The sequence below is a fragment of the Aspergillus neoniger genome (assembly GCF_003184625.1).
Source record: "Aspergillus neoniger CBS 115656 unplaced genomic scaffold BO87scaffold_27, whole genome shotgun sequence".
Taxonomy (NCBI): Eukaryota; Fungi; Ascomycota; class Eurotiomycetes; order Eurotiales; family Aspergillaceae; genus Aspergillus; species Aspergillus neoniger.
Window position 1 is genome coordinate 140932 of NW_020291155.1, and position 27680 is coordinate 168611.

A 27680-nucleotide genomic window follows, 5' to 3' on the forward strand; every position below is an offset into this window, starting at 1 on the left:
CGGAGCATCGCCGGTCCCACAAGCCTAGTTGGGGACCCAAGGAGAGAGCTTCCATGGGGATCCGTCGGGAAGAAAGAGTCAAGTAGCACATAGTAAAGTCGTGTGTCGCGAATCTGCAACTCTACTTGCGTGCGTTGTATAGGAACTCTCGGTATAGTTGCCTTTTACGATCGCCCCCCATTCCTACCGACCGAATTTGGGGGGCAAAACTGTTGAGGAGTGGACGGATCTAACGTGCCTCACGTGTACCTTCCTTGTCCCTACCTAATTAGTAGCTAGATAGTAACTAACAGCAAACTAGGCTACTAGTTAACCCGCTGCAGGATTGGAACGACTAGAATGTGTAGTGGATAATTGATGCAGCAAGGTACATCTGGAGCTTCACCCCACGTAGGGGTGAGTATGTGGTATGAATCGGAATTGCTGCATTCATTCAGACTGAATGCTCATTACAGCTTGAGCCCAAAGAGTCAATCCGTCAGTCAGTCATTCATGAGTACATGACTGAGCTTGCTTGGTTCTTCTCTCGCCCGAGAGACAGGCAGTCGGGCTCTCGGCAGAGAAAAGCAGAAATGTGAGGAAAGGCCGAAATAGGCAATGGAATGGAAGTGTCAGCCCGTGGAAGGTGCAGCCCATCGATGACTGCTCGAGCCGAATCGGGAAGGGGACGAAACGGTCTAGAGCTTTCGGGGGGATCCATCCGGCTTACTATCTATGGAGTACTCCATAGCAACTCCCCCCATAGTAAAGTTAGGGGGGAAAATCCTGGGAACTTTCCATCCGCTCACGTGGATGTCTGAGCTTTTCCTCTCCTTCAGGGACGCGGCCGATCCATCATCGCCCCATCCATGACCCGGCGACTTTGCAAAATGAACTATAGTCATCCTTAGTCTTTACCGTAGATAATCGGAGAAACCCTTCCCTTTTTTCTTTTTCTATTTCTTCCACGTATCAACATCCCGGTTTCCTCCCGATGGAGTAAGGATTGCTGTTTCATACTAAAGATCTGACAGCGGAGAAGTGGTGGCTTGCACAATCTCCAACCCCTTCCTTCATGTTTCTTTTTTTGTGTTCATTTTCTGAAGGTCCCATGATCGTTTTTTTCCCACTTACTCATCTGTTGGGATTTGGTTCTCTGACGATCCCGTTGCGCAACCCCCATGCGGCTCGGGTGAGGATGGTCAACTTTCCAATATTATTTGCCTTGCACATCATTTCTTGAGAAATGTTGCTCGTACTCCATACATACCTGACCACTTGGTTTATCTTTTGCCCAAAAATTGAAGGTGACTACGTACTACAAAGCACGTAATGTACTACTACGACGACGACGACAACTATCTACATTATGGATGCCTGACTTTCTGCAGCGGTTTGCCAGCAACAGAACATGCCGCGACGGATGCCTAAGCTGCGGGCACGGCAGCAGAAAGCAAGCATAGATCATATGCATGCATGTATGCGGTGGTCAGGAATTATATTCCCATGGGCTTTGATATGCAACAACAGTTTTATCAAGCTTATGAATGAGATGGGGGCTGGACTCATGTAATAACTCTCAAACTTTACAGGCGGATAATATTCATGCCCAGGGTACCTGATTGAGTTGAGTGGGTCATGGTCATTACTACTATCTACCTGATGTCTACAGTAAGTGGTACCACTACTAGAGTCTAACAGTCATCCAATCCGAAATCACTTATCTTCACGGAATCAAGCATACCCATACCCCCTCTTCGCCATCAAGCAAGGCATGCTTTTGTTGCCATGTTTGTGGCGTACTTAAGCATACCAGGTAGCCAATGCCTACAAATCAAGAATTGCCATTGTTAGTATTCCTCCGCCACTCAGTAGCGCCAGTTTTAGAAGAATCAGTCTATCTTGTACACGGTACTTTGTATTTAGTGGGGTTACTTGTGTAGAATATTGTTGTGTCTCCAGTAAGCTGCAGGTTCTCGAACATCCTTGCGCGTCTCAGCGGCAATCAATGTATCCGGAAAAGGAAGGGTTACGCACCCGTGACATCGCCTTCATTGCGCCCCCTTCCCCCAATACTACTGCCCTGCGTGCGCACGGAGTCGACTCTATCTGTTGGTATTACTAAGTAGTAGATTGACGATCTCATTCTCGACTCAATGCATCTAGGACTAGTACCTACTGTATGTACCTCCGTATGTATGTATGTAGTAACGTATGTATGTATGTCTCTGTTGGCAAATCTTCTGCAAATTGATACAGGACAATTCGATTATCGTGTTCTCATCCGCGAACAGCGCTGTTCATCCCACGGGCTCAGTCGATCTCAGAACCATTGGAACGAAGAGGCAGCCAACTCAACCCTGGTCAGGTAGATAGTGGTTTAGCAGGCCGAAGCCGTACCGATAAAGATTCAGGCCGTCAAGGGATAATTATCCACGAGAAAAGGCAGGCGAAGCGGAATTCCCACAGATAGTAAGCCGAAGCATCCGGAAAGTGACACCAGTCACGGCGGGTAATTTTGGCGGGTTCCAGACCCATGGGGTACAGCGCTAGGCCGTAACTGGCTGGGGGCGTGGAGTCGATTACAAGCTCGAGCTTGGAAACTAACGACTCTGGATTTCCTTATCCAGAACCGCATGGTCGATGGGTCGGTCATGCGAAAATCAGAGATTGTTCATGTGAGCAGCAAAAAAAAAAAATTAATAATAATAATAATATTGGATTTTTTTTTATTTTGGAGAATCGGTTGGAAAATGGATCAATCAAGTTGCTCTACTAGTCACCGACTCGACTTACGACATCCTGAAGTACTACTTCCCCCAACACGTCCACGATACTCCGTGTCCGGCCCTTCGTCCTATTTATCTCCAGCTCTCGCACTCGGATTCTGGCTCTCCTCATCGCTTTCTCTATACTTCTCATAGAACCTTCTTCTTCTCCTTCAAGCAATTGACCCTTCCCGGCTTGCTCTCCATCCTCCATACCAATCAGACTTTCCTCCTCTATCCTCTTCAATCCGCTTACCAAACCTTTATCCGAGATCTACAAGGTCATCCCCAAACACTTGAGGATATCCGCCAATCGACCGATCCCCCACCTGACAAGTGACCGTGAGTGCGACTGGCAAATGATAATCCCTTCTTTCCATGCCATTCTCCAGTTTTCTCGATGCACGAAAATCAGTGGACTGACAGCTGCCGCTCAAACAGGCGAATCCGATTTCTCCACTTTTTCCCCGCCTTATCCGGACTCTATTCCGAGCCTACACGCCATCCCCAGAAATTGCCATTATCTGCTTTGGTACGCTTGCTGCGAATGTTCCCGAAGCGTGTGAGAAGGGAAACTGACAAGCCAAGGTCATTCAAGAGAATAAAACCGAAGCTCTAGCGAGAAAGCGTATATAAAGAGTCGAAGCAGTCGCCTTTCTGGAAAGTCGACTAGCCACGATCTCAAGTGTTGAATTCATTGCGCTTGTACCCGTACTTCCTTGAACCCCACTTTCGAGCCGGATCGTGTTCCTACGCGCCCGCCAAACGTCATACACCACCAATTTCCCCAGTTTTTTGTTGCGATCAACCCTTTAGATCTCCCTCCATCATGCAAAGTATGTTCCACACACACACCTCTTTTCCAAAGAGCCTCTCTTTTACCTGTTTTTCCTATTATTCCTTTGCCCCATAATTTATGCCCCTCTGCGTCAGACCATGCAATCCCAGATCCGGTTTCCACAGCCGGCATGAAGTCAGATCTTCTCCACATATTTCACTGGATCAGACACTGTCCGATACATACGCTAACGCGGCCATCAGCCAAGCACTTCTTCTCGGACCCTACCCATCTGGTCCAGACCGCCCTGAACTCCCTGACTCTCACAAACCCTTCTCTTGCCTATGACCCTGAAAACAAAATCATTTTCCGTCGTCCGGATACGACGAAGTCCAAGGTCGCGATTGTCTCTGGAGGAGGCTCCGGCCATGAGCCCGCCTTTGCCGGCTATGTTGGCAAGGGCTTCCTAGATGCCTCGGCCGCCGGTACCATTTTCGCTTCTCCCTCCGCAGAGCAAATTCGCAAGGCTGTCATGGACTGCGTCGACAACGAGAAGGGTGTCCTCATCATCCCCATGAACTACACCGGCGATGTCCTCAACTTCGGTATGGCTACGGAGAAGGCCCGCGCCGCGGGTATCAAGACCGAATTCTTCGCCATCAACGACGATGTTGGTGTCGGTAAGAAGAAGGGCGGCAAGGTCGGCCGTCGCGGTATTAGTGGTGGTATCCTCGTCTTGAAGATCGTCAGCGCGCTGGCCGAAGCTGGGTAAGTTGAGCCCTTTCGAAGTGTGAGAAGCGTAAACTAAGACGACCGACTGCATCAGTGGATCTCTTGAGGATGTTTACCGCACCGCTCAGTTGGCAAACAAGAACCTCGTCTCAGTTGGCTCTTCCCTGGAGCATGTCCACGTCCCTGGCAGAGCCCCACCAACGGAGACCATCCCCGATGGTGAGGTCGAGGTCGGAATGGGCATCCACAATGAGCCAGGATCTCACCGGGAGAAGTTCGAGCTTACCGAACTGGTCGCGACCATGCTCCTTCAGCTCTTGGACCACAACGATCCCGACCGCGCCTGGATCACTCGCAGGCCCGATGATGAGTTTGTGCTGCTGATCAACAACTTGGGTGGTGTGAGCGCTCTCGAACTGTCGGGTATCACCGATGAGGTGTACCGTCAGTTGAACAGAGACTACAACGTTCGGCCCATTCGGGTGATCCAGGGTACCTTCCTCACCAGTCTGAACGGCCTGGGCTTCAGCATCTCCCTGATGAAGCTCGTGGACACTGGACTGGGCGAGGGCAAGTCCTTCCTTGAACTCCTTGATGCCCCCGCTGAGGCGGTTGGCTGGTCTGCTCCCATCCGTCCTGAGACCTGGGAGCACCGCTCTGATGCTCCTGTTGAGCTGAAGAGGACCAAGTTGCCCGAGGATCAGCCCAGCAACGTCAAGCGTCAGTACCCCTATCCGGTCGATTATCGCGGCCTGTCCTCTCTGGATTTAGCTAACATAAATCATAGTGGATGTTGATTCCCTCAAGAAGGTTCTGGGCAGTGCACTCAAGCGTGTCATTGCTGCTGAGCCCGAAGTCACCCGCTTCGACACCATCGTCGGTGACGGAGACTGCGGTGTGGGCTTGAAGCGTGGTGCCGAGGCCGTCCTTAAGCTCATCGAAGACCCCTCGTCCCCGCTCACCGACGACGTCGTGAACGCGGTGAACCGCATCGTCAGCATCGTCGAGAACGTCATGGACGGAACCTCCGGAGCCATCTACGCCATCTTCCTGAACGCCCTGGCTCACGGTCTCCGCGAGCAAGACCGAGGCACCACCACCCCCGCCACGGTGGATGTCTGGGCTGCTGCACTTTCCTACTCCCTCACCGCACTCTCCCGGTACACCCCCGCCCAGCCCGGTGACCGTACCCTCCTGGACGCCCTTGTCCCCTTCTGCACGCAGCTCCAAAAAGCCAAGGACGTGCACGTCGCCGCCAAAGCAGCACAGGAAGGCACCGACTCCACCAAGAACATGAAGGCCAGCTTGGGACGGTCCGTCTATGTTGGCGGCGAAGACGAATGGGTGGGCAAGATCCCCGACCCCGGTGCTTACGGACTCAGCGTCTTCCTCAACGGTCTGTCTGAGGCGTTGTAAGGAAGCTCTAGAGAGAAAAAAGTGTCACTTGCATTCTTTTCTTTTCTTCGGGCCCATGGTAAATATTTAATTTGCATCCGCTGATGAGGATATTATGGGATATTCCTTGGACTTTTTCTTATCTTAATATAATTTCATGATGATGAATATGATGATAAATTGGGCGCGTTCTTTTGCATGTCTACTTCTTTGTATTCACTGTTTAGTTTTCAGTATTGAATAGATAAGATCATGATTGGATTCATTTATCTCGTACTTTCATATGAATATGGCGATATCAGATCAAGTATGAAGGTAGTAATTTCATGCAATGGTCTGCCTTATTTTGAAGTTGATAATCGATTACGTGAATGCGATAATGGTGTACTCGTACATTGTTTTATAGTATTTTTGAGTATTAACAGTCAGAGTATACCCAACCAAGTCAGATACATTTCATAATCCTGGCTAGGACTATCTAGCTCTCTCTCGAGTAAGACCCGATTCATCAATGCTCCTCCTACTTTTATCAAGCCGAGATACTCCACTTCAGATTCCTTTTTCTAGCTTTAAAAAAACAAAAGAGTCCGGAGAACGCCAAGTCTGCCCCCGCCGTAAATCAGAGAGAAGAAACGGTGAAATTTGAGATCGGAAAAATAGCAATATATGAAACGAGAAGGAGAATAAGAGAGCCAAGGTCCGGAGAGGGCTGGATTAAATGGGCGGGGAGGCAGATTGTACGTGATGATGTAATCTAACATCCCGTCCAATTCCGCAAGTATCGCACGACTAAAAGGGTATCGTTCATTCGTCTGTGTCAACTAGAATTCGTCTCCGTCGGATTTCAGCTCGATCAGAGAGAGAAGCCAAGTCCGGACCGGCCCAGGACCGTTCGAGAAGGGAATTGAGCGCGTCACGTGAACTGTGTTCAGCTGAGCAGGACGAGAATGACGGAGTCACCACGGAGGAACCTGTGATAAAAGGTTGGGTTAGGATGGTTTCTGGTGGGGAGCAATGGTGATTGCTTACATCTTGCTGATGAAGCGGTCCTTGTTGACACCCTTGCCGTTACCACCCTTGGGCTTCTCGGTCCACATCTCCTTGACGTTCTCCAGGACCATGTTGCAGTGGCGGTCAAAGGCCTTGACACGGGCGAGGAGCTTGCGGTTGTTCCGGCAGGAGATCAGGACTTGGGTGTGTGTGCGCGTAGCGGTTTGGAGAAGAGACAAAGGACCGGCAGTGAGCTCATGTTCCTCAACGAGGGAAACCTCGTATTCACTGGATGAGGGGATAGGTTAGCGCATGGATGGCGATGATGGGTGGGTAGATAGATAGATAGATATGGTGTGGCGCGATGAGAATTAGGCGCGCGGGACACTATCCGGATATCGTGGGTGTGATGGGCATGGGTAGTTGGAATGATAGGTGTGCAAAGGATCGGGCATCATGTGATAGGAACACGGGAAAGGGAAGCTTTGATAAAAGCCGGAAAGAAGAGGAGGGGTTCGATAACGTACGTGAGCTCGCTCTTAGGCTTGTTGAGCAGGTCCCTATTGAATTGCAAGACAAGGTTAGCAATTAGGTCCGGCAGGTTGAGAAGCGGATTACACCATGACAAGAGCTAATGACTCATTGGGATGTAAAGGAGGGTAGGAAAAGAGGGGTAATTACTGGATCTTGGGATCGGTCGACATGGTGGGCGCGAGTATAAATATGAGGTGGGAGGTGCCGGTGCAGAGGAGGACAGCAAGGACAGACTTGAACTTGATCGGGGACGACTTGAGAGCATCTCAATCCGCAGCTTCTGTTCTGGAAGCCTGGCTTGGCGCGGGTGCTGTCACGTGCCACGCGTGTTTGCCGTGTTTGAGCGGCGGGAATAGCCGAGCGCGCGATTGGCTGGGCGTCACGTCGCGTCCGACACGCTCGGATGCGCTCTCGTCCAAGCTTCATCACTTCTTCAAATGCAAGGCGTCTGCGCTTTTTCTCTCCTTCCACCCTCACCTCTGTCCCTCCTCCTTCTTCCCTCTCCCCCCCAACTCCTCGGCCTGCGGTTAAAGGGAGCAACCTCCAGTGCCTCACGTTGGTTTAATTTCTCTCTCTTCCTTTTTCTCTTTTCAAAACCTCCTCCTCTCTCCCATGCCTCAGGTTTCTCACCGCACCCTCTCCTCCTTTCGTTGCTCCGTGTCCCGCGTTGGCATTCCACAGGCTCTTTCCCCGCGACCTCCGTTGCATAATACATCCACGCCTCGGCATTCCCCTGGCTGACACTCCCGCCAATTGGGCCTTTCTGAGTGGTCGATAACGCTAGACGCATATCCAACGATATTATTACAATCCTACCTTGCTTCGTTTTCAACGGTCGATCTCTTGAACCCTGTTGTTCGGGTTACACCTTCGACACTCCCTTTTCGAAATACCTTCCGAGCAACCCGGGTGTAACCCTCTTCTCTCTCTCCGGAACCTTACAGCTCTCTCACTCTACACTCTGATTTTGTGGTCCAGCATATGGTTGATTTCCTTCATCTGGTGGCATGGACTCTCAGGACGGGATTTCCGTCCGGCCTATGAGGCGTGAGTAATTTTTTTTTTTTTTTTCTTTTCGTGGTGTTAAGTTTGTTCGATACTAATTTTGTGGCTCCGAAACTTGCAGTGAAGGTGCTCTACACATTCGACGATGCCAACAAGACAAATTGTCTGGCCCGATGGCCCCATCTTCTCGACATCCAGACTGCTGCCCTCGATGAGAAGACCCAAATTGGGGTCATCGAATTGAAGACCTGCATTCAAGCCATTGTTTCGGCAAGGTGAGTGCTTTCGCCATAGGGTCAACCGACACTACGTGGATACTTATTGCAATGGTTTCATGTGACAGTCCGGAACTAGTTGCCAAACTTGGACAGGATTACACGGTGTACGCCTACGACTACTCCGAATATGAGACGCCCCTCGTCGGACAAGGGATGCTATCATGGGTGTTGGCTTCGTCTTCCCCGACTCCCGATGCACCAGCACATCAGTCGGAAACTATGGTCACCGGTCGTGTCTGCAAGAATGTTCTAGGGTTATTTTCGAAAGGTGCACAGGAAACATTGGAGGTCAAATTGCGATTAGTTCCTGTTCCCACAGTCATGCAGAGCGAGTACCTGGACAGCATGCAGAGATATCGCGAACTGAGCAATGTCATTCCCCACGACTTTGACGCACAGGCCTGGACGAATTTCCTTCGCCAAAACCCCGGTCTGCTGGCCCATCGTCCTCAACAGCCCGACCGGACGGCATCGCCTGTGGACCACGCCGGAATTGAGCGGTTCCATCGCCTACTGAGTGAAGGCTCAACGCCAAGGGAGCTGCCTTCGATTGCCGCCAATGGGTCTGTTCGCTCGGTGTCGCCCTCACAGTCTGTGCTTGGTCATGGAAGCAGGATGTCCACCCCTGGCTTCCAGCCATCCGCGCAGCAGCAAGACCAAATCCAGGAAAGACCTCACAGCGAACTTGTTCGACCGACATCGAGTGCTTCTATGCGCGAGTCTGATCTCCCGATGCATGCGAGATATGCCAGCCGCAGAGGATCCATGCAGTCCGGCTACGGTAGTGGTGATGAATCATCGGAACAGCAACCTCGGAAAAGAGCCAAATTGTATCGTGCGGATTGGCCCGGCAAGTCAGACTTGAACATTGAAAGGCAACCCAGCTCCCTTCGTGTGGCCGCAAGCACTGCGGCGTCCGTGCGTATCCATCGCCCTACCCCCGTCAATCCTTCAATCGCTGCTGCTCAGAGCTCAAATGAGGAGCCTGTTCGCCCGCCAACTCCGATTTCTAATGCAAATGAACTGCCTCGCCGAGCACGCCCCCGGCCCAGCCTCTTGCGTGAGTCGTCAATGCAGAGCACTCCTCAGTACACGTCACCATACACTGCGGCCGATGATCATCCAGGTGACCACAACACCCAGTCGCCGGAGGAGTCTCGCTACCAAGGCATCTTCGAGCCTTCATTCAATATGCCTTCTTCGCCTCCCGTTCTCGACTGCGGCTTTCCGAACCGCTCTAGCCCAGTTCTCCCGCCTATGGCCACTGACCCGGATTCGGGCTTCATGAGTGGGGGCATGGACGATCTCCTGGATGAGGATATTGGTACGCCGCTGGAGGACTGCACGAGGTCCAATGATGCAACTCGAGGCAAACGAAGTGTGCGTCCTGCTGTGCCAGCGAGCTCACCTGTTGGGCCCATGGCCCATGATACTTATCCCGCCAGCGATGTCCTGCCGGATCAAACTGCTAAGGACAAGGTATCTGCGGTTCCTCGTGCCCCAACTAGTGCTGCGGGGTCGCGGCCATCGTCTCGTGCCGGTATCAGACAAACTCCCAAGCCTCTCGCGCCCGCCCCCATGTCGCAAAGCGAATTGGAACAGCTGATGAGTGCTATCCCGGCGAGTGATCCGGTAATGCCTACCCATGTGCATGTGCCCAACACACAATCCTGGAATGGACCGATGAGTGACTTTTCAGTCGCGGAAACACCCGCACCTCCACCCCCTACTGAGGACGGCAAGGTTCGCAGTGGCGCTGGTGCGAGACGAGTGCGGCAGGTTCAAGCACGTCTTGCCCAGTGCATTCGGGACGGACAAGCTCCTCCTTATTGTGAAAATTGCGGCTCGATTGAAACCCCTACCTGGCGTAGGGCATGGTCCAAGGAGATCGATGGTACCGAAGAAGAGGCCATTGATCTCGTCAAAGATTCTGCTATGTTATTCTGGCAAGCCGTGGATCGCGATGATCAAGAAAAGGTCACCAAATTCAAGATCTACAAGAAGAGCCTAGTGGATACTGATAAGGACTTTGTTCAAGTCCTACTCTGCAATCGTAAGTAACCCTCCAGTCAGTTCATTCTTTCAGTTACTAATGATATTCTAGCCTGTGGTCTTTGGCTTCATAAGTTCAAGTGCATGCGGCCAGAAAACAAGTGGAACAACAAGTCCGGCAACAACAAGAGGAAGCGCCCTCCCAGGAACCGCAAGGGCGGCGGTCCGCTGTCCGGTAACCCTCCATCGGCGAGGAACCGCGTCAGAGCTGAAGCCGGAAAGCCCGATGCCTCTTCGCCCGGCGTATCTGATGCATCCTCACCTCCAGTGGACGATGGCACTACTCCCCGCGGTGATAACGAGATCAATGAGAACAACGAGAACGAGCCGAGCAGTGTGCAGGACAATGATGATGTCCAGGAGCTCCCAGCCAAGCGACGCCGCGCAAACAGCCTGGAACCGCGCAAATCGACCGATACTGCGGGAAGCCGTTGGCACGAGAATGATCCGGTGGAAGCCCTCCGAGCAGCGATCCAGTCCAGTCCAGCTAGAAATCTTGAGCACCGCAATGCTTCTGCTGCGGGTGAGAATGCTCTTACTCCTAAGTCTGTGAGAAGAGTGCTTTTTCCTAATTCGCACAATGAGGGCGGGCCTTTGCGAGCTTTAGGTGACTCCACCTTGAACAGCCCCCGGCGGAGCCCTCGTGTCAATAGCGGATCGGACAAGCGATCTGACGACAAGGAAAATCAGACTTCTGCTGACCTGGACGGCCTCTTCGAGAGTCCCGAGTTTGACTTTGACCTGCCCACCAGCCCCACTCCTCGGCGTCGCAACCCCCGCGCCAGCGTTCTGGGCGAGAAGCGGCACTCCCTTCCCGGCGATTCGCCTTCGCGGACCCGGAAGGGACTCGGCAGCGATGCCACGCCCACCAGGGTCACCGCGCAAAGACTTCAGCGGATCCAGAGCAGCCCGGGGCCGGCATCGCGCCACAGCAAAACGCCCAAGCAGTCACGTACGCAGGGCCTTGGGCTTCCCGCTTTGGCAGATGATGCCTTCAGCACGGACGCGTTTAGCGGGATAGACAACATGATTGTGGATATCTTCTCGGACGCACCTTCTGCCAATGCTGACGCGCTTTTCGCCCTCGATGCGAACAAGGGCAATTGGCCTGACTGGATCCCTTCGGACTATGTGTCTCCCACGGGAACTGACGGCGAGCCAGCTGGTGAAGACTCTCAGGATCTCATCAATGCGCTGCTGTCTGATCCGGACCTCCAAAAGAACCCCCAATTCGATATTTTCAACTACGTTGACAACAACGTCCTGGACTCTGGCTTCTTCAGTTCCGACGCACTTAACGCCGACAGCTTGGCCCTGGGCGTGAAAGAGAAGGCGTCCGAAGAAGCAGCCAAGGACAAGGAACCCCAGACTACCAATGATGCTTAATGAGTCTCCTTTTTGTGTTATGACGATGCCGACTTTCACTTGATATTTCTTTACCTGTGTTTTTATTCTAGCGATGGCGTTGGATGGATAGGCAATGGTGATGTGCCATCTGCCGCTACTGTCTTTCTTTGGGGATAACCTAAGGCTATGATATGCTTTTGTTGGAAGTGGTTTGAATGGGATGGATATTACGGATGGAAACTTGGGAGGATTGAAGGATTAGAACAAGATACCAGCACTCGATGCTTAACATACAATAAATGAATAATAATTGACAAGCTGTGTTTGTTGTAGTAGATTGTAAGTCAACCGTATAATATTTTGATAGACAGATATCGTAGATTTAACCCAACGCCGAAGAATAACCCGAACACGATGCAAATGACACCTCAGCTGCAGGACACATAAAGATACTAGAAACCACCCAGCACAGCAAGATATCTCACGTAGCTCAGCATGCTCTTTACCCATCCACTAACCCATTCTTTTATACCACATTATCATCCTCCCTAACAGCCACTCACTCATCATAGAAGATAGGCTTGAGCTTATGCGTAGCATTGACAACATGCTCATAAATCTTGTAGTCTACAATTAATGTCAATTAGCACCTTATCCTTAGCCCCTTCTCCACCTCATCTGCAAGTAAAGAAAGGAAGAAAACGTACCACAATCCGCCGGACTGCCCCAATCCGTACTGCCTAGGACTCTAATACCGACACCCTATACACCACAACATCAGCCATTATCCATCAACCATCCCAAAACCAACCCCAAAGACACCAATAAAAGGAAAAGAAAAAGATGGTATTGAACATACACTCCCATTATCCAAATCAGCAACCTTGCCAATAATCTCGACCAACTTTCCCATCTGCAAATGCGAATCGGGCTTCAGGATGAGCGTCACATCGCCGTGGTTTCCGCACGTCATGGTGGCCGTGTCGCCGCGCAGAGCAGTCACTGTTCCTAGGATGCGGACGGTATGCGAGGTGCGTGGGCCGGTGGAGGAGGGGTGGAAGGCGTGGAGGTGGGAGGGGAGGATGCGGGGGGTTTGGAGGGACATCTTCTCTTTTATTCCTATTTCTCTCTTCTCGTTCGTGGAGGTGGTGTTGGTAGGATGGTTTGTTTGTTGGTTCGGTTTGGGTTATAGTGAGGGGAGAATTGGGGAAAGAGGGGTAAGTAATGGTGGGATTGGTGTTGATATTGATATGGTATTGATCACAGTAGTTTAGTTAGTTGGTAGTAGATGGGATAGGCGGCGCGGCGCGCGTGACGCGTGGTCATGTGACTGTCCGGAGCTTTCTGCATGTCTGGGATCTCGGCCTAAGGTTTGATTATTGAAGGCGGAGAGAGAGCTAACTATGGACTCCGACTGCCGGTAATTCTTTTTTTACAGAGTATAATCCAGAACAACGCCACGCGCTACACTTCTATTTCAATCTCATTACCAATCAAAGAGAGAAATATAGTACTTCGCGCAATTCTCTTCTATTGTTGAATTGATTCCCACAATTCATTAATCGACATGCCACCTCCCCTCCCCTCCTCCCATCGCGGCATGACCGCAAACCCCGTCCGACCAAGCAGATACCGACCCGGCAAAGCCATCGCGGAGGAGCCCTCCTCATCGGAAGAAGAGGACGAAGAGGAAGCAGAAGCCAAGAAGGAAGCCGAGAGACAGAGACAGCAGGAGCGACGCAGACTTGAACAACAGCGACGACAAGCTCCCAAGGCGAGCTCGTTTCCTGCGGGCGCGGCGAATATCGCTCGGGGTGTTAAAGATGTGAAGATTGAGGAGGAAGCGGATGAGGATGAAGAGGGGTTTGTGACGGAGGATGAGGAGGAAGATGAGGCCAAGCCTGCGAAGGCGGCTGCTCCTGTTGCTGGCGACAGGGTGGCTGCTGCTGCTGCTGCTGCTGCTGCTGCTGCGCCGGCGCGGACGGCTACGGTGAAGGAGGGATCGGAAGAAGAAGAGGAGGAAGAGGATGAAGAGGAAGAGAGTTCCGAAGAAGAGAGCAGTTCCGAAGACGAGGCACCGCGCAGAGTGCTTTTACGACCTACGTTCATCAAGAAAGACAAGCACAACAATACCCCCGCTCAAACACAGAACGGCCAAGCCGCGACAGGCACAGTGGTGGATAGCTCAGCCGAGACAGAGGAGCGTCGGAAACAGCGACAGGAGAAAGCCGACGCTTTGATTCGGGAGCAACTAGAGAAGGACGCCATTGCTCGGAGCGAGGCGAACCGGGCGTGGGATGACGACGAGCTCGAAGTCGGCGAAGAAGGAGCGATTGATGATACGGACGGAAAAGATCCAGAGGCCGAGTACGCAGCGTGGAAGCTCCGAGAACTGAAGCGCATCAAGCGCGAGCGTGAAGCGATCGAGGCTGCGGAGAAGGAGCGTGAAGAGGTCGAGCGGCGCAGGAATCTCACTGCCGAGGAGCGCGATCGCGAAGACCGCGAATACCTCGCCAAGCAGGAGGAAGAGAAGGAGGCTACTCGAGGCCAGGCCGGATACATGCAGCGGTACTTCCATAAGGGAGCGTTTTTCAGCGAAGACATGGAGCGCGAGGGACTGGCACAGAGGAATATCATGGGTGCGAAGTTTGCGGACGATGTCTCGCGGGAGACTCTACCTCAGTACATGCAGATTCGTGATATGACGAAGCTTGGAAAGAAGGGACGCACGCGCTATAGGGATCTGAAATCAGAGGACACAGGTCGCTTTGGCGAAGGGTTCCAGAACAGGTCACGGAATCGCGATGGTGGAGCCCCTATAGGCATTACCGACGAGCGATTCATGCCTGACCGTGACCGTGATGATAGACCTAAGGGACCTACTGGGGCTAATGCCTCTGCTGTGCGCGAGAGACGGAGATCTAGGTCGCGATCACGCTCGCCGCGACGAGACCGTCGCGATCGCTCAGCAGACCGGTATAGGCCTGATACAAGCAGTCGCAGGAAACGGAGCCCGTCGCCTTATGAAGATCGGGAGAAACGGAGACGCGTGAGTGTTTCGCCCGAACGGTAAAAGAGAAGCATGAAAATAGGACATAAGGACATTCTATTGTTAATCGGCGTTTGTCGGGTATCTTGATATGAAGGATGGATTGGGTCATGATTGATGCATTTCCTCCTGCAGTTAATGTGGCCTCCTAGGAGGAGAATAGACTCTACCTGCGTGTTCGTTCGGCGGACGAACAGCAGCGTAAAAATCACACCTTGCTGTTGCACATAGAAGACACAGATGTTCGAGCGGACTCATCGCGTCGGCATCAACAATGAATGCTGCTGCGACTGTCACATATAAACCGTACCTCTTTCCACACCCAACCGAGCTACCCTCATAACACCACAAATCACAAGAACCCGTTCGCATTCTATAATACTGAAACAAATCGCTGCATAAACAATGGCCGATCATACACCATAGAGAATAGAATAAACAGCCGCCGCACAAGGATATCAATCACATCCCATTCATTCGTTCATTTATTTAACGCCGGCCCTCTCCAAAACCTTCTCCCGCTCCATTACACTCTCCCCAAAGCGCAACAAGAATATCGTCCTGCCGGGCCACATCTCCGTAGGCTGATTATGAGCGGTGACCTTCGCCTCGAATCCACACCCATCGCAAACACCCTCAATAATCCCCGCCACGAAGGCGGCGCAATTAAGCATGCTCATTTCCTTCGGCACACTGATATACGTATTAACGAGGGGATCATTATCGGTGATCATATATTCATTAGGCGTCTCGGGGGAGACAGAGTGCTCGAGGGCATCGGCAGGACGATTAAACAGGAGGCGCCAGAGAGGGCCGTGGATGAGATGAAGGAGGGGGAGGATACGGAGGGGACGATTGGGAGGGGAGGAAGAAGTCGAGGAGGAACTGGATAGAGCGGAGGATGTGGAACTGGACATGGTGCGGTAGAAGAGGAGGTCGAGGAGTCGGAGACCTAAGGGGTAGCCTTGTTCGTTCAATCTACATTATCAATCATTAGTATATGGTTTGGAAGTTGGGGGACGGAGGGTGTGCAAGCAAAGCTTAAACCTACCGTCTTTCTAAATCCTGAATCCCTGTGACTCGTCTCTGAGCATAAGTCACCATCTCGGCGAACAGAAAGGCGAAGCTAGCCCGGCTGAGCTCCGCATTGCGGCTGCGGTTCAGGTGTCTATCGTAGATGGTTTTGCGGTTTGACGGGACGCGCAGACCCTGGCTTGATTGAGATTGCGTGTGGATGTGTTGTGCTGGTTGTTGTCTGTCTGCTGCTGCTGCCACGGGGAGGTTTGGGCCGCTGTTGCTAATGGATAGCATTGCGGCGTGGCGGGCGGGTTGCGCCATGTTGACAGTATGTGTAGGTATTCAGAGTTGGTTGTGATGGATGACGAGGGTTTTGGTTCACGGAGAGCTAGTCGGTCATTCTGATGGGTTTCAGTTTTGAGGATCAGAGGATATGATCATGCTGGTTCATGAGTGTAGGGTGGAATTGAATGTCCGACGAGGAGCGGGCGAAGCTGTTGATAGATGTCCCTCCGGTAGGCGGCATGGGGGAAGCTACGGGGAGGCAGGGGCGCAGTCATGCAGTTTCGGTGATGGCCTCAGGTGCTTGGAATTAGGCTTGATTAAGCCGCATGCCGCCAGAGAAGTCTATTAGAGATTTAAAGGACTCTACGGTTTGCAGTATATACGGGTAGGCTACTACGAAGAAATTGAGAGCGAACAATCTTCAATCGAATAAATATCCATTGCGAATAAATCTAACTAATCCCTGAGCAAGCGTCGACGAAGTCTCGACTTGCCCTTCCTCTCTTTCAAATATCAAACCCTGTCAGGGTATAAAGCCATCAAAGCCAATAAACCTATTCTAAGCAAGCAATATTAGCATACGCTCGCGGCGAAACCAATGGTGAATCAAAATCAAAGATAATTGACGACCAAGTCAGACATCCAAGGAAGTATTGCGCACAGAGCCGTCTATGATGGGTTCATGGCGACGACTAGCGTGGAAACTGCGAATGTAGGAAAAGTTTTCATCATAAGAAGCCTTCGCCTTGAGTCAAGGCTAAGGTTCTGGTCGTGTTGAGGCAGGTAGAATGCGTGCGAAGCAGGAAAAAAAAAAGTTAAGAACTTACCAAGTTAGTCGCACAATGCAATCCTTGCATGGTGAGAAAGTAAATGTCGCTAGTAAGTGCTATAGCACTCAATGGAAATCATCATAAAATTCCAATCGACCAGATTTTGTCGTCTGTGAGAATTTCTCAACACATGAGTTGAAGTGCGAGAAAAGGGAAGAAGAAAATTTCGGTGCGGGAAGACCCTTTTTATAGTCGGCCTCAGGCTGCCCGGGAAACCCGCCGACCCATACGAAGATTCTAGAGAGGCCGAATTTTCATCACCAGCCTCCGCTACGAAAGAAATCGAACGTTCGATTTCTCGCCAAGTTTAGCGCGCATCATTTTGTTAGGAGGTAGTTCTCCTTTCCCATGTTATGTTACATATGTTCATATTCAAGTTTATGGCAGTATGCATAAAATTCCGTATTTGGTAATATTGTATATCGAATCGTAAACATGTCCATATGCTCGTTGCTAGCAAGCAAGTTCTTATTTATTGCGCTTTGCTTCATCCACCGGGTCGAGGCTCTTCTGCCTCTGTCTAGAGTTCCAATTCAGTGTCTTGGAAATAGTGTGCACCCAATCGTCTCCACGTCGACCACGGGGTAGAACATTCGCGAATGGATATCGCGATGCGGAAACCGTCACATAATCGCCTGGGTGTAATTCAATCCTGTGTTCTGGTTAGCCATCTGTTCTATATATACTCATCGACGTAACTCACCTCTCCCGGCCATCAAAGCTGGCCCATGAGCTCGCCCGAGCATCGTAGGGTACTCCCATTCGGAGAACAATCGTATCTGGCAGGATTATAGGCCGGAAAGAGAGTGTATGGGCGCAAATTGCAGTGACGAGAATAACAGGGTTGTCCGGATGAGATAGTGATCCTCCAGCTGCGAGGTTATACGCTGTCGAGCCGGTTGGTGTCGCTATGCAAACACCATCGGCGAGCAGCGTTGTGAAATGTTCATCGTCGCCGAACAACTCAATCGATGACATAGCTATATAAACAGTTAGCAAGCACTCCATGCGACAAGGTGACAGAGAGGACATACTAGGATTCGGCCCTCGATCAAGAACAACATCATTCAATATCTGAAGCACCTTATCCGGTCTATGCGTTAACGTATCATCACCTTCTTCCCCAATCAACTCCTCGACCAAATCCCGTTTCCCACCAGGCCCCAACTCCCCCTTCGGCAGTGGATTACTCCTCATAATCGTGCACTCAAACCGTAGTCGTAGATTGACGACCACGCCATCCTTAAACGCAGCCGACAGCGTCTTCTGATACTCATTGAAGTCAAACTTGGTCAAGAAGCCCAACGAACCAAGCGAGAACGACAACACCGGCGGCACCACATGCTGAAACAGCCAACTCGTAAACAGCACAGTACCATCTCCTCCGAGCGTGACCACGAAATCAAACAAATGAGCTCTCTCCGCCGCCAGCTCATGATCCCAATACTTCAGTCGACTCTTCGCCGATGGCTCCTCCCTCAGTATCTCTGCTGCACCGAACTCCGGATCCGTCTCCAACCGTTTCTCCACATACACATTATACTGCGTATCGCGATCCCTCGATAAAAGCCACCTAGCGACCTCCCTCGTCGATCCAATCACCGATTGATCGCCCGCCTTGGTGACCAGGAATACCGTCTTGACCGTGAGTTTCAACTTGATACTGTCCAGCTTCTTGGACAGCTTGCGCACGTTCCACGCCATATCGGATAACTGCTTCTTCGTCAGGTGTCGTGATTGCATCATTTCTTTCTCTATCTCATCTTCGTCGTCCTCTTCCATTGCTGCTTCTTCTTCTTCTTCTTTTTTCTCGTCCTTGGTCCCCTTCAATACCCCCTCTAACACCTTCACTTTATTCGTCGGATCCCCCCATTCCCCAGCTATCAACGAGTGCACGAAACACGCTGTCGTCTGGTCGGCATGCGAGAGATCAGGTCTCGTCATGGGATCATCTGCCATGACGAGGGAGGATTTGCGACGATGGCTGCATTCGGGTTGGAGGACGACCTAGCAGGATGTGTCTTGTGTTAGTCACTCCAATCACTGCGAGATATCGAAATCATAATTACCTCGAGCTGATTATGTGTATCTGACGAGTAACCGTCCGTTCCGCTGCGACTCTTTCAGATAAGTTAGCTTCGTTCTGCGGTGATTATTGGATTTGCTGGACAACCTACGTGATCGCGGTGTAATGCTGGCTCCTCCTCTCCAGCCATGGTGCGTATGTGTGTGAATTTGGCTAATTTGGAATGTTCAAATAGGTCGACTCACGCTGTTCGTGATGACACTATTGCGTGGTCGTCATTGTACAGGTTGGTGTGGGTTGATGAGAGGTCGCAAACGGTGAAAGAAAGGCGGCGGGTATGACGTCGTTGCCGGTCCGGCGGTCATGGTGCATGAATTGGTGTCAATGTGATGGAGTTGGTATGGATGCAGAAATTGGGATTGTTGAATTCGGTGGTATGTGTGTTGGTGGGATATCTACATGAATGATGGGACTTGAGAGGGATTATTGTGATGGTTTGGTGGTGATTGTAGGCTTGGTGTGGTTATTGCTTGTGATCATGCGGCAACTATGTAGATATATATATTTTTAGTAGTGGTTGACGGATAGGGATACACTCAACATTATGTCCTCCTACATGACATTGTCGATGGCATTAGTCTTCAAAACCCATACTAATAGTAGTACTAACTGCTTCACCTGTGACAATGATGCAATACACAGGCAAATACTACAAAATACTGTACACAGAATTGGCAATTCAAAAAGTGTACAACCAACCCTCAACCAACCTCATAGTAACCAGTAACCACGCAGTGACACAAACACCGCACACACCAACTACGTACTACTTAACCACAACAAAAACAAAGGTTCAACCCCAGCAGTTCAACCTCACGTCACCTCAAACCCCGATAATAAGCGATCCCCATCAACTAAGTAAACACGCGTTACACAGATCGTCCCCCAATGCATGCATGCATCCATCCATCACCACGCATACACAACCATGATTACTCTACTCCTACCACAGCATTCATTGTTCCACACGTAACCAACCAAGTGAGGCAAAGCTACCATGTAGGGACGATCCGATCATCTCGGAGAGTTAGTTGCCTTCAATATTTCATTTCCTTCTAGAAGGTCTACAAAATCAATAGTTTCGTTTCGGTAGGTCGGTGATATAATTAGAAATCTGGACCGCACAAAGACGGAAAGTAACTAAGTAAGTCCTATGTAGTTACTGAAAGATACTCCGTAAATAAATAACGGAGGTCTATTCCCTAGATAGGCATTAATCAATCAAGCAAGCAATCAAGTCGGGAGTTTCGTATATAGATAGATAGTTTAGTTCCAGGTCACGAAAGTCTAAAGTGGCTTTTTACTTTGCTTTGCGTTCGCTGTATGTTACTGTGTATGCTTGATGAGCGCAGAATGACCAGTATACTTATTATTTAGACAACATTTGGATCATCAGGTATGGTATAGGGTTTGTGGAGACTGTTTACGATGGGTGGTGACACGTCCGAAGTATATAGTTAGTTACTATAATAGTAAACGAGGGGAATTGTAAGTCTAGTTTCACTGCAAGTGGATGATGATGATACAGGATTATGGCTGTGTGAACTGTGAACTGTGAAGACAGTCGAGATGTCATGAGGCGGCAAAGTGGGAATGAGGATGCGTGGCACATGAGACAAGCGGACAACAGACTTTCTTAGCCCGTCTTGGGCAAGTGGTTATTTATTTATTTATTTTTTCTTTGGGGCACAATGATAATAATAATACAAGACAAGTGGAACACAGTAGATAGTAACTAACTGAATCCAGTAGTCATCGGGGTTAGGTTCAATAACTCGCAACCCACGCGCCCCCGAGGCCAGTTCGATCTAGGCGCGTTAGCAGCGGGCCATAGTTAGCCATGGTCAGTACCAGATAGTCACTCAAGTCAGAGTCAGGTCAGGTCAGGTCAGGTCAGGTCAAGTCAGGTCGAGGCTAAATTAGGGAGCAATAAAGTGAGGTGATCAGCCCTTTGGGAACAACCGGCACACATAACAACAACGTGCCATGTTTGCCAGCCACCGAATAATCCGGGCTCCACTGCCCTATATGTAGTAATAATAACTACCACCACAAACAACCACCCGACAATCCCGCGGCTCCCGTTTCTGCCCCTCTTCATCTATTTACGGTTTTGCGAGGATTTAAATGAATGGATGAGGATGGACATTACAGCGTCACGACGATGACTTGCCGTGTTCCCAAAACTTGTTTTGCACATCTCTCTCTCCGAACTTTGTACACGGTCGCTGGACACGTAGATTACAACAAGGGGACTTTTTGTCTTTCTTGTCTTCTTTCCATCTTTAGCATCGGCCGTCGATGAGAAGTTCCAGCCTTGAGCCACAAACCACAAAGAGTACCCCGGATGATGCAAGAGACAATCAGAGAAAACTTCCACTACCGAGAGAAAGTATCGACTATTGGGGCGGGACGAATAGTCAGCCATGTGGCTTTCCGAACTCCAGTCATGGCCGGAACTCAACTTGTCGTCCATACATCATCAATCATTGCAGGTCCCGGTCCCCATCAAGTGGAAAGGGAACCATACTTTCTCGGTCTCTTGTGTAGATAGTACTCCGTAGTCCGCTAACCATTTCCCTACTCGGCCGAGCATGGAAATCCGCCTACGTAAAAGGTTAATCAAGACACCGGAGAATAACTAATATCCAAGGCCGCTTAGCCCGAGAATTCTGTTTGGGAGAAACTTGACAATTTGCGGGCGGCCCCAACGCACAACTCCATTAGGAATGGAGGGATTATTGCCAACAGTTTACCTTTTCGAGGGGAGGGTCAATCTGCATACCGCCACTACACTCATCCAGCTGGTTTTGACTTCCTCCGTAAGGCCATGATGAGACCAAGCCCCCGAGAAGGAAAAGGATCACTTTTTTTTACAGATCCATAGGTCAGGTAGCGTCTGATTGACAGAATCCTGGACGCGTTATTTGCTCGCAAGAGCTGAACTAGATTGACCCACCAACGGTCAGACATCCCTCGACAATACTTCATTGGTGGTAGTGGTGCTGGTGGATTGTGGCAACACCCGCTGTTTGCCGATTAGCATCATGCAAAGGAGGCACTAGGGTGCGAGGGAGGTGAAGGGGGAAATCCGAATGAGGAGTGTGATGAGCAGATAGACAAGCACAACTGCACAAGTACTTGTAAGAAATTAAAATGAATTGGGAAAGAGAGAAAAAAAAAAGGAAAATTTGGAGACCAGCCAAGACTAATTTCCTTCGTTCGGGGCAAATTTGGCTGCGGCAAATCGGGTACGTACCCCACTTTATGATGGATCTGCCGTGAGTCCGTGACAAGTGCAGCAGCAAACCAGCAACAAGTCGGGAATCTCAGCCACCGTCGATGATTAATCCCTAATATTGGGAAAATCCTGGGAACTTAACGAACGGAGAAAGGTCGTTCGTCTCGCGCGCTGACTGGTTTGCCAGTTCTAGTAAATCCCCCATCAGTGGACCGCTGACTATCATTGACCGCAACTGGGTCACGGTGCAGTCGGGCTTGGTGCGATTTACCGTCGATCTTCTAATAGTGAGTCTGTCAACCGGGTTATCTTTTGCTGGTCGGCCCCTCTTCTCTTACTCTTAAGTTGGTATGGAGTGTCGGTTGTAGTTTTAGCAGTAGTTCTTTGCTTCGCTTCGCTTTGGAATGGGGAACTGGTCAGTGTTTTTAGGAAATAGCATTATCCTGTTTGGTGGGTTTCTCCCCAGCACACCGCGAGAGGATGGTGGAGGTGGAGGAGAGAAAGTGCATCGCTGCCTGGATCTGATTGCCAGGGGTAGTGAAACGACCCAAGGCGCCTTCGTATCCCTAGACCACATCTGGTATCGGGTCTTTTCCATCTGCGGAAACCCTTTCGAGGGGCAACAATGATGGAAGGTGATGCTGGTCCGGCGCACAGTACTATTATGTACAAGCCCCTCTTGTAGCGTCATAGGCTGAAGCAGCCGCCGGAAAGCCTCGCTACTAGATAATTTGCACCTAAGGCAGGCGATGTATGTGATGAGCGCAGCGCTATCAGTTTCTCAGGTTCATTGGTGCAAGGATGGTCATGTGGTTCCATTGCCTTTCGTTCTGCGAGATGCAAGTCCGCCTCTTTTGCAGAATCCATCCCAATTCCCTGCCTGCATTCAAAATGCATGCCTGACACCGTCACATTTGGCCTTGCAATGGTGGCCTGACGGCTATACCTGATTCGGGCGGTATGGTATGGTAAGCATCGGGCTCTCCCACCCCCTCCTCCTCGTCATTTGCCCACTTTCATACACTAAAACTATGTACTACTGCTGCTGCTCCTCCTCCTCCTATGCTCGGGGTAGAATGTAACTGTCAGGCTGACGACGAACTTCAACCAATGCCGGTGGCATGAGGCATTGAATCCATACCTGCTGTTAGCGTGTAGTAATCATAGCGTTCCAGACCCCAGTCCACTTTATACTACATCCAGGTTTCATGCCTCTTCCTTACTGGTTGGTTGACACGTAGGACAAACCTAAGCACAGGCCACATTCTGTGTGATACCTCCCCCCTCCCTTTAGATCTGAACAATGCAAGAATCCAGAATGCTGCAGTATCTGCCGAAATATGTGGTGGCAGCTGAAGATACCTACGTACTCCGTACAGTAGGTGCCTACCTCGCATCGGCATTGCCAGCACGTCTGCCTACAGCAGATCATGCATGTTCCTCCGTGTATTATGATGAGATCTGGTTTGTTGTGTAACTCGCCGCTGCCCAGCCATACTCCACCATTTCACTCCTACTATTGTCGTCTGCTGCATTTGGAGACGAAAGATTGAGCCCGAATATGTCTCGTCATTGGCCGGATGGACAGCGCCCTATTTTGGTTCCCATGCATGCATGCATGGACCTACTGGCGGTATATGTATGTACGCCATTTTGACTCATGGCCACCTGCAGATGCCTCCCGTAGGAGCCTTGATTAGTTGTAGATATATTAGTGAGGACAAGAGGAGACTCGCGGCTGACGGTCCGCGGAATGGTAATTGTAGGATTAAAACCAGCCTGGAAAACGGCTCGACTCGATAAACCTCTCAAACATCAAGGCTCATACATCCTACGTACTCCGCCTCGACTGCTTAGGTCTCGGACTGCTCCGTATTATGTCGCAACTTGCGTGTCGTTTCCGGTCGTCAAATGGCAGATGCAGCTTACATATGACCCACTTGGGTGGTGGTTTTGGGCCTTTTCGTCCAGGCTCCTCCCTACCTACGTAACTATTGTAGGAGGGTTCCGACTCTGCCGCGCGATCTGCTTGCGAGCTCAGACATAATAGTGGCGTCGGTGAGGGCACGCGGTCAATCACCGTCTGCTAGTAACTTAATCGTTGACGATGATTGATGCCCGCGGAGGAGAAAAAGCTTTGCGAGACCCGTATCAACAACTGTGCCAGGGTGGGTTATGTGGTCAGCGATGAACAATCAGGACAAATCACACGGGCCAGGTGATGGCGGTATCATTGGAATGCCGTGTCACATCCACCCTGCGCCGATGGCTTGATTTCACGGTCGGTTGCAGCCTGGTGCTTCCAGCTCCAGCTCCAGCTCCAGTTGTAAAGCGGGCGAAGTAAGGTGCTAGTTACTGTTGGGGTGAGATCGCATCAGGAAGCATGGCTAGATGACGATTGTATGAAGGAGGCTTGGAGCCCCTGATAGCACAGCAGCGCATGTAAGCACTTTCGTCGGCAGCCAATGATAGCCGGGTACTGCTGCTATGCTAGAGGATGCTAGTAACCAAGCTGGAAGACAGAGAGAGAGAGAGCCGGCTTTTTCTTTCTTACGGCGGCATAACACAAATTTAGTTATCTAGGGGCAGTTGAATCAATGACATGCCACTAAAGTAAGCCAAATTTAAATTAGCGTCCAATGTTTTTCATTGTTGAGAAAGGCCAGTTTTGACGCTCGGGCCTAACCATGGTCTGATGACACGTTAATCCTCAGGCCGTACTCCATAGTTAGTTAGTTACAGTAGAATAGTTAGTAGTGAGGGAAGGCGGCGAGAGCAATAAAAGAAACAGCCGAGAGAGTGAGACGAATTCTGACATGCTAGCGAGGAGTGGCTTCGGAAAAAGAAGGCTAAGATTTGAAGGCGCGTTGCGAGTTGATCACTGGCTTGGAACTAATCAAGTAGTTGGATGATCGCTACTCCGTTCTGAGTTGACTTTCTCCGAAGCCAACTACGGAGTGCGACTAGCGAGACTAACAAATTGCTGCTTACTTTGGGCCTGTCTCGGACGGCGACCGCCATTTCGCTTACTTGGTTGCTGGATCGAGCGGCATACATTCAGCTAGGCGTCTGAATTCTGATGGGGAAGCTAGGGTGCTATGCAGGCGCGACCATGGCCCCTGACGGATGGGCCCCATTGTCCATCATTAATTTTGTGTATTATTATTATTACTATCTAGTCCAAGTTCGTCCCATACTAATCACGTTTTAGCCCAAACCATCACTTTCTCCGCAGTCATCCGTCGTTTTCACTATATTGTAGACGTTGCTTTTTGCTTTCTCTTGGCCCATCACTTACACTGCAGTAAAGGCAAGGGACCAAGAAACACCACAATTAACGAAGTCCAGCTAGTCTACTCCGTAGTAGATGAATACCCATAAAGCAGCCAACTTAAACCTTGCAAGTGGCTTAGTTCGGTTAGACCAGCGCGTTGGGGGGGGGGCTTGTATCCTGCTAAAAGGTCTTACACTTAATCCTGATATCACGAGCCGAAGCCCTTGGCTCATATAGTAGTATCTATCCTAACGCCCTTTCGTAATTGATCCGTGGCGTAATAATGATAGCGTGTGAATGGAGAGACCTTATATTGAGTTCTAACTTTCTGATATCCCAGGGATGCGCGGGTCCCGCCGGGAGGGCGCATCGCTTCGTGATCTTTTAGCCTTTCGCTCAATTATTAGCTAATGACATGTTAGCCGAACCTTGCTACCTGTTAGATACCATCTCGGTGGCAGCAGCGGGCACGAGCTGTCGAGTCTATCCGATTGTTGACAATCACCCCCTGAGGTAGTCTGCCTGAGTGGAATGGTGGCTGATGTTCATCCCTGCACCCTTGTATACTAGGAGTAGGAGGTGGACAAGTCCGAAAGTCAAGGCGTCGAGCATATCACGCACGCAGAATGTACAGTAGGTTAGGCGCTCGGTGTTGTGTAGTCCTTACGGCGTACCCCCGTGAGGGATCATCACCACCCCTGGCGAGGTAATCCAGCATACTCCAAACGAGTGATCCATTCCCAACCAGTATAGTATAGAATAGTATAGTATAGTAGTACGTACTGTTGAAGGCTTAAAGCGTCGTTGGTTGTAACCTATCAGATCAGTAACGACGGGGTTTTATTGGCTGTTGAAAAGCGCCGTTTGCGAGCCTCGGCTGACTGGACGGCGTGTAGAGCACCACTTAGAGCAGACGACGGGCAGGTAACGAATAGATCCTGGACCTCGCAAGCTACTGAGTAGTAGACTAGAGCTAGGCTGAGTGGTTACCGTAGTACCATACAAAGCTAACTGGTAGCTTACCTGACCTTCCTGCTTCTTGGTAGGATCCCTGTTCAGCCAGTTTGACTCCGTATTCCCGTACAAACGGAGATATGGGAGTTTGACCCACTTGGTCTGAGAACATCTTTTTTTTTTTTACCTTTTCCTCCTTTTTTTCCCTCCGACTCCTTCCCCTTCCTTTTTCGATATATTAATTGATTGAAAGATTTTCTTTCTTTTTTTTCTGTTTCCTGCCCCCTCCCTTTCCATTTTTGTCTCCCGTTACCATCCATTGCATAACCCAATCGAGGGCTGATTTGGCCCCCAAGCCTTCTGGAATTCTGCTCGACTGGCCCTCCCATCTCACGGTTTTCAGTTTCCCAGTCCCCTGCCGTCAGGTGGGCCTGCACATGCATTCCGATGTTTCCCCTCCTGTAATCTCCGGCTTCTGATTTGTAGGGCGTCCAGACGATGATCTCAACCATCTGATTAGTCGTTTTTTTCGATGATGTATCTTGATTAGTGGTGATTGTACCCGCTTAAGGCGTCGCACGGAGGTTTTCTCGAGTTCGTTACCCTTTCGATCTGGCCTGCCACGCATCTGGCGCGGTTCTAGTATAATGGAAGGCTATCCGCCTCCCCGAACAGCCGGGTTTTGAACCGGGACAAGCATTCGTTTTTTGTCCGTTTAATTTCTATTCTAGTTTGTTTCTTATTGTTGCGGATGCTTTTGCCAGTTCTCCTCGAATAAGTGCCTCGTTAGCAAACTTCATTTACGTACCGGCGTCAGTCAGATGGACTAGAACGGGCGTGACGGATGCAGTGCCACAAATCCCGATCGCCAGGCTGTCGTATATGTAAAGTGAGCCCCGGTGGCCGGAGCACGGTGGCCACATTATTGCTCTCACGGGGAGAACGTTAGTTTAGTTGGATACATCCATACAGGAGTTACTTACCTCATCCAGATAGGGTCCCTTCTTGGCCTCTTTCTTACTTTTTCTTTTTATTGTTATTCTCTGCTCTTGCGCCCCCTTCTTTGGCCCTATGCAGGTTTAGGCA

General features: G+C 50.5%; 8 protein-coding genes across 8 annotated transcripts; 3 read left to right on the top strand and 5 right to left on the bottom strand.

The window, feature by feature from the left end:
* Positions 1–3344: 3344 nt before the first annotated feature.
* BO87DRAFT_378737 (putative dihydroxyacetone kinase (DakA)) lies at positions 3345–5913 on the top strand. Its single transcript, XM_025623864.1, has 4 exons — positions 3345–3583; positions 3789–4293; positions 4352–4977; positions 5045–5913. Exons 1-4 carry the CDS (start codon positions 3577–3579, stop codon positions 5671–5673), a joined length of 1767 nt encoding a protein of 588 aa, XP_025477193.1. The 5' UTR covers positions 3345–3576; the 3' UTR covers positions 5674–5913.
* Positions 5914–6580: 667 nt separating this feature from the next.
* Positions 6581–7346, bottom strand: BO87DRAFT_388938 (mRNA splicing protein SMD2; the record flags this gene model as incomplete). The annotated part of the gene is made up of 4 exons (XM_025624879.1): positions 6581–6623; positions 6682–6930; positions 7170–7202; positions 7324–7346. The coding sequence occupies 4 exons, from the start codon at positions 7344–7346 to the stop codon at positions 6581–6583; spliced, it is 348 nt and encodes a 115-aa protein (XP_025477194.1).
* An 837-nt stretch (positions 7347–8183) lies between these two features.
* Positions 8184–11897, top strand: BO87DRAFT_428365 (putative GATA transcription factor (Ams2); the record flags this gene model as incomplete). Its single annotated transcript, XM_025627449.1, has 4 exons — positions 8184–8223; positions 8303–8456; positions 8525–10512; positions 10564–11897. The coding sequence occupies 4 exons, from the start codon at positions 8184–8186 to the stop codon at positions 11895–11897; spliced, it is 3516 nt and encodes a 1171-aa protein (XP_025477195.1).
* A 233-nt stretch (positions 11898–12130) lies between these two features.
* Positions 12131–13101, bottom strand: BO87DRAFT_364164 (putative ssDNA binding protein Ssb3). Its single transcript, XM_025621729.1, has 3 exons — positions 12718–13101; positions 12566–12620; positions 12131–12485 (listed from the first exon to the last, which is right to left on the bottom strand). Exons 1-3 carry the CDS (start codon positions 12961–12963, stop codon positions 12418–12420), a joined length of 369 nt encoding a protein of 122 aa, XP_025477196.1. The 5' UTR covers positions 12964–13101; the 3' UTR covers positions 12131–12417.
* Positions 13102–13266: 165 nt separating this feature from the next.
* On the top strand, positions 13267–15236 carry BO87DRAFT_378740 (microfibrillar-associated 1 family protein). Its single transcript, XM_025623865.1, has one exon. The coding sequence runs from the start codon at positions 13426–13428 to the stop codon at positions 14929–14931; it is 1506 nt and encodes a 501-aa protein (XP_025477197.1). The 5' UTR covers positions 13267–13425; the 3' UTR covers positions 14932–15236.
* Positions 15237–15392: 156 nt separating this feature from the next.
* Positions 15393–16245, bottom strand: BO87DRAFT_314443 (trafficking protein particle complex subunit 5; the record flags this gene model as incomplete). The annotated part of the gene is made up of 2 exons (XM_025619659.1): positions 15393–15885; positions 15959–16245. 2 exons carry the CDS (start codon positions 16243–16245, stop codon positions 15393–15395), a joined length of 780 nt encoding a protein of 259 aa, XP_025477198.1.
* Positions 16246–17421: 1176 nt separating this feature from the next.
* Positions 17422–19577, bottom strand: BO87DRAFT_339884 (putative NAD+ kinase). Its single transcript, XM_025620645.1, has 5 exons — positions 19217–19577; positions 19109–19159; positions 18074–19046; positions 17743–18019; positions 17422–17691 (listed from the first exon to the last, which is right to left on the bottom strand). Exons 1-5 carry the CDS (start codon positions 19253–19255, stop codon positions 17508–17510), a joined length of 1524 nt encoding a protein of 507 aa, XP_025477199.1. The 5' UTR covers positions 19256–19577; the 3' UTR covers positions 17422–17507.
* A 2964-nt stretch (positions 19578–22541) lies between these two features.
* Positions 22542–23164, bottom strand: BO87DRAFT_119300 (uncharacterized protein). Its single transcript, XM_025617937.1, has one exon. The coding sequence runs from the start codon at positions 23055–23057 to the stop codon at positions 22737–22739; it is 321 nt and encodes a 106-aa protein (XP_025477200.1). The 5' UTR covers positions 23058–23164; the 3' UTR covers positions 22542–22736.
* Between the last annotated feature and the right edge of the window lie 4516 nt (positions 23165–27680).

Bases quoted from the DNA above. Each gene is read 5' to 3' on its own strand.
- BO87DRAFT_378737 (XM_025623864.1), top strand. The intron at 4,294-4,351 runs GTAAGTTGAGCC...CGACTGCATCAG, and splicing joins AGCGCGCTGGCCGAAGCTGG to TGGATCTCTTGAGGATGTTT. The intron at 4,978-5,044 runs GTCAGTACCCCT...CATAAATCATAG, and splicing joins TCAGCCCAGCAACGTCAAGC to TGGATGTTGATTCCCTCAAG.
- BO87DRAFT_364164 (XM_025621729.1), bottom strand. From the start codon at position 12,963: ATGTCCCTCCAAACCCCCCGCATCCTCCCCTCCCACCTCCACGCCTTC. The intron at 12,621-12,717 runs GTATGTTCAATA...TGTGGTGTATAG, and splicing joins CTGATTTGGATAATGGGAGT to GGTGTCGGTATTAGAGTCCT. The intron at 12,486-12,565 runs GTACGTTTTCTT...CATTAATTGTAG, and splicing joins GGGCAGTCCGGCGGATTGTG to ACTACAAGATTTATGAGCAT.
- BO87DRAFT_378740 (XM_025623865.1), top strand. From the start codon at position 13,426: ATGCCACCTCCCCTCCCCTCCTCCCATCGCGGCATGACCGCAAACCCC.
- BO87DRAFT_339884 (XM_025620645.1), bottom strand. From the start codon at position 19,255: ATGGCTGGAGAGGAGGAGCCAGCATTACACCGCGATCAC. The intron at 19,160-19,216 runs GTAGGTTGTCCA...CTTATCTGAAAG, and splicing joins CAGCATTACACCGCGATCAC to AGTCGCAGCGGAACGGACGG. The intron at 19,047-19,108 runs GTAATTATGATT...ACATCCTGCTAG, and splicing joins ATACACATAATCAGCTCGAG to GTCGTCCTCCAACCCGAATG.
- BO87DRAFT_119300 (XM_025617937.1), bottom strand. From the start codon at position 23,057: ATGACGCTACAAGAGGGGCTTGTACATAATAGTACTGTGCGCCGGACC.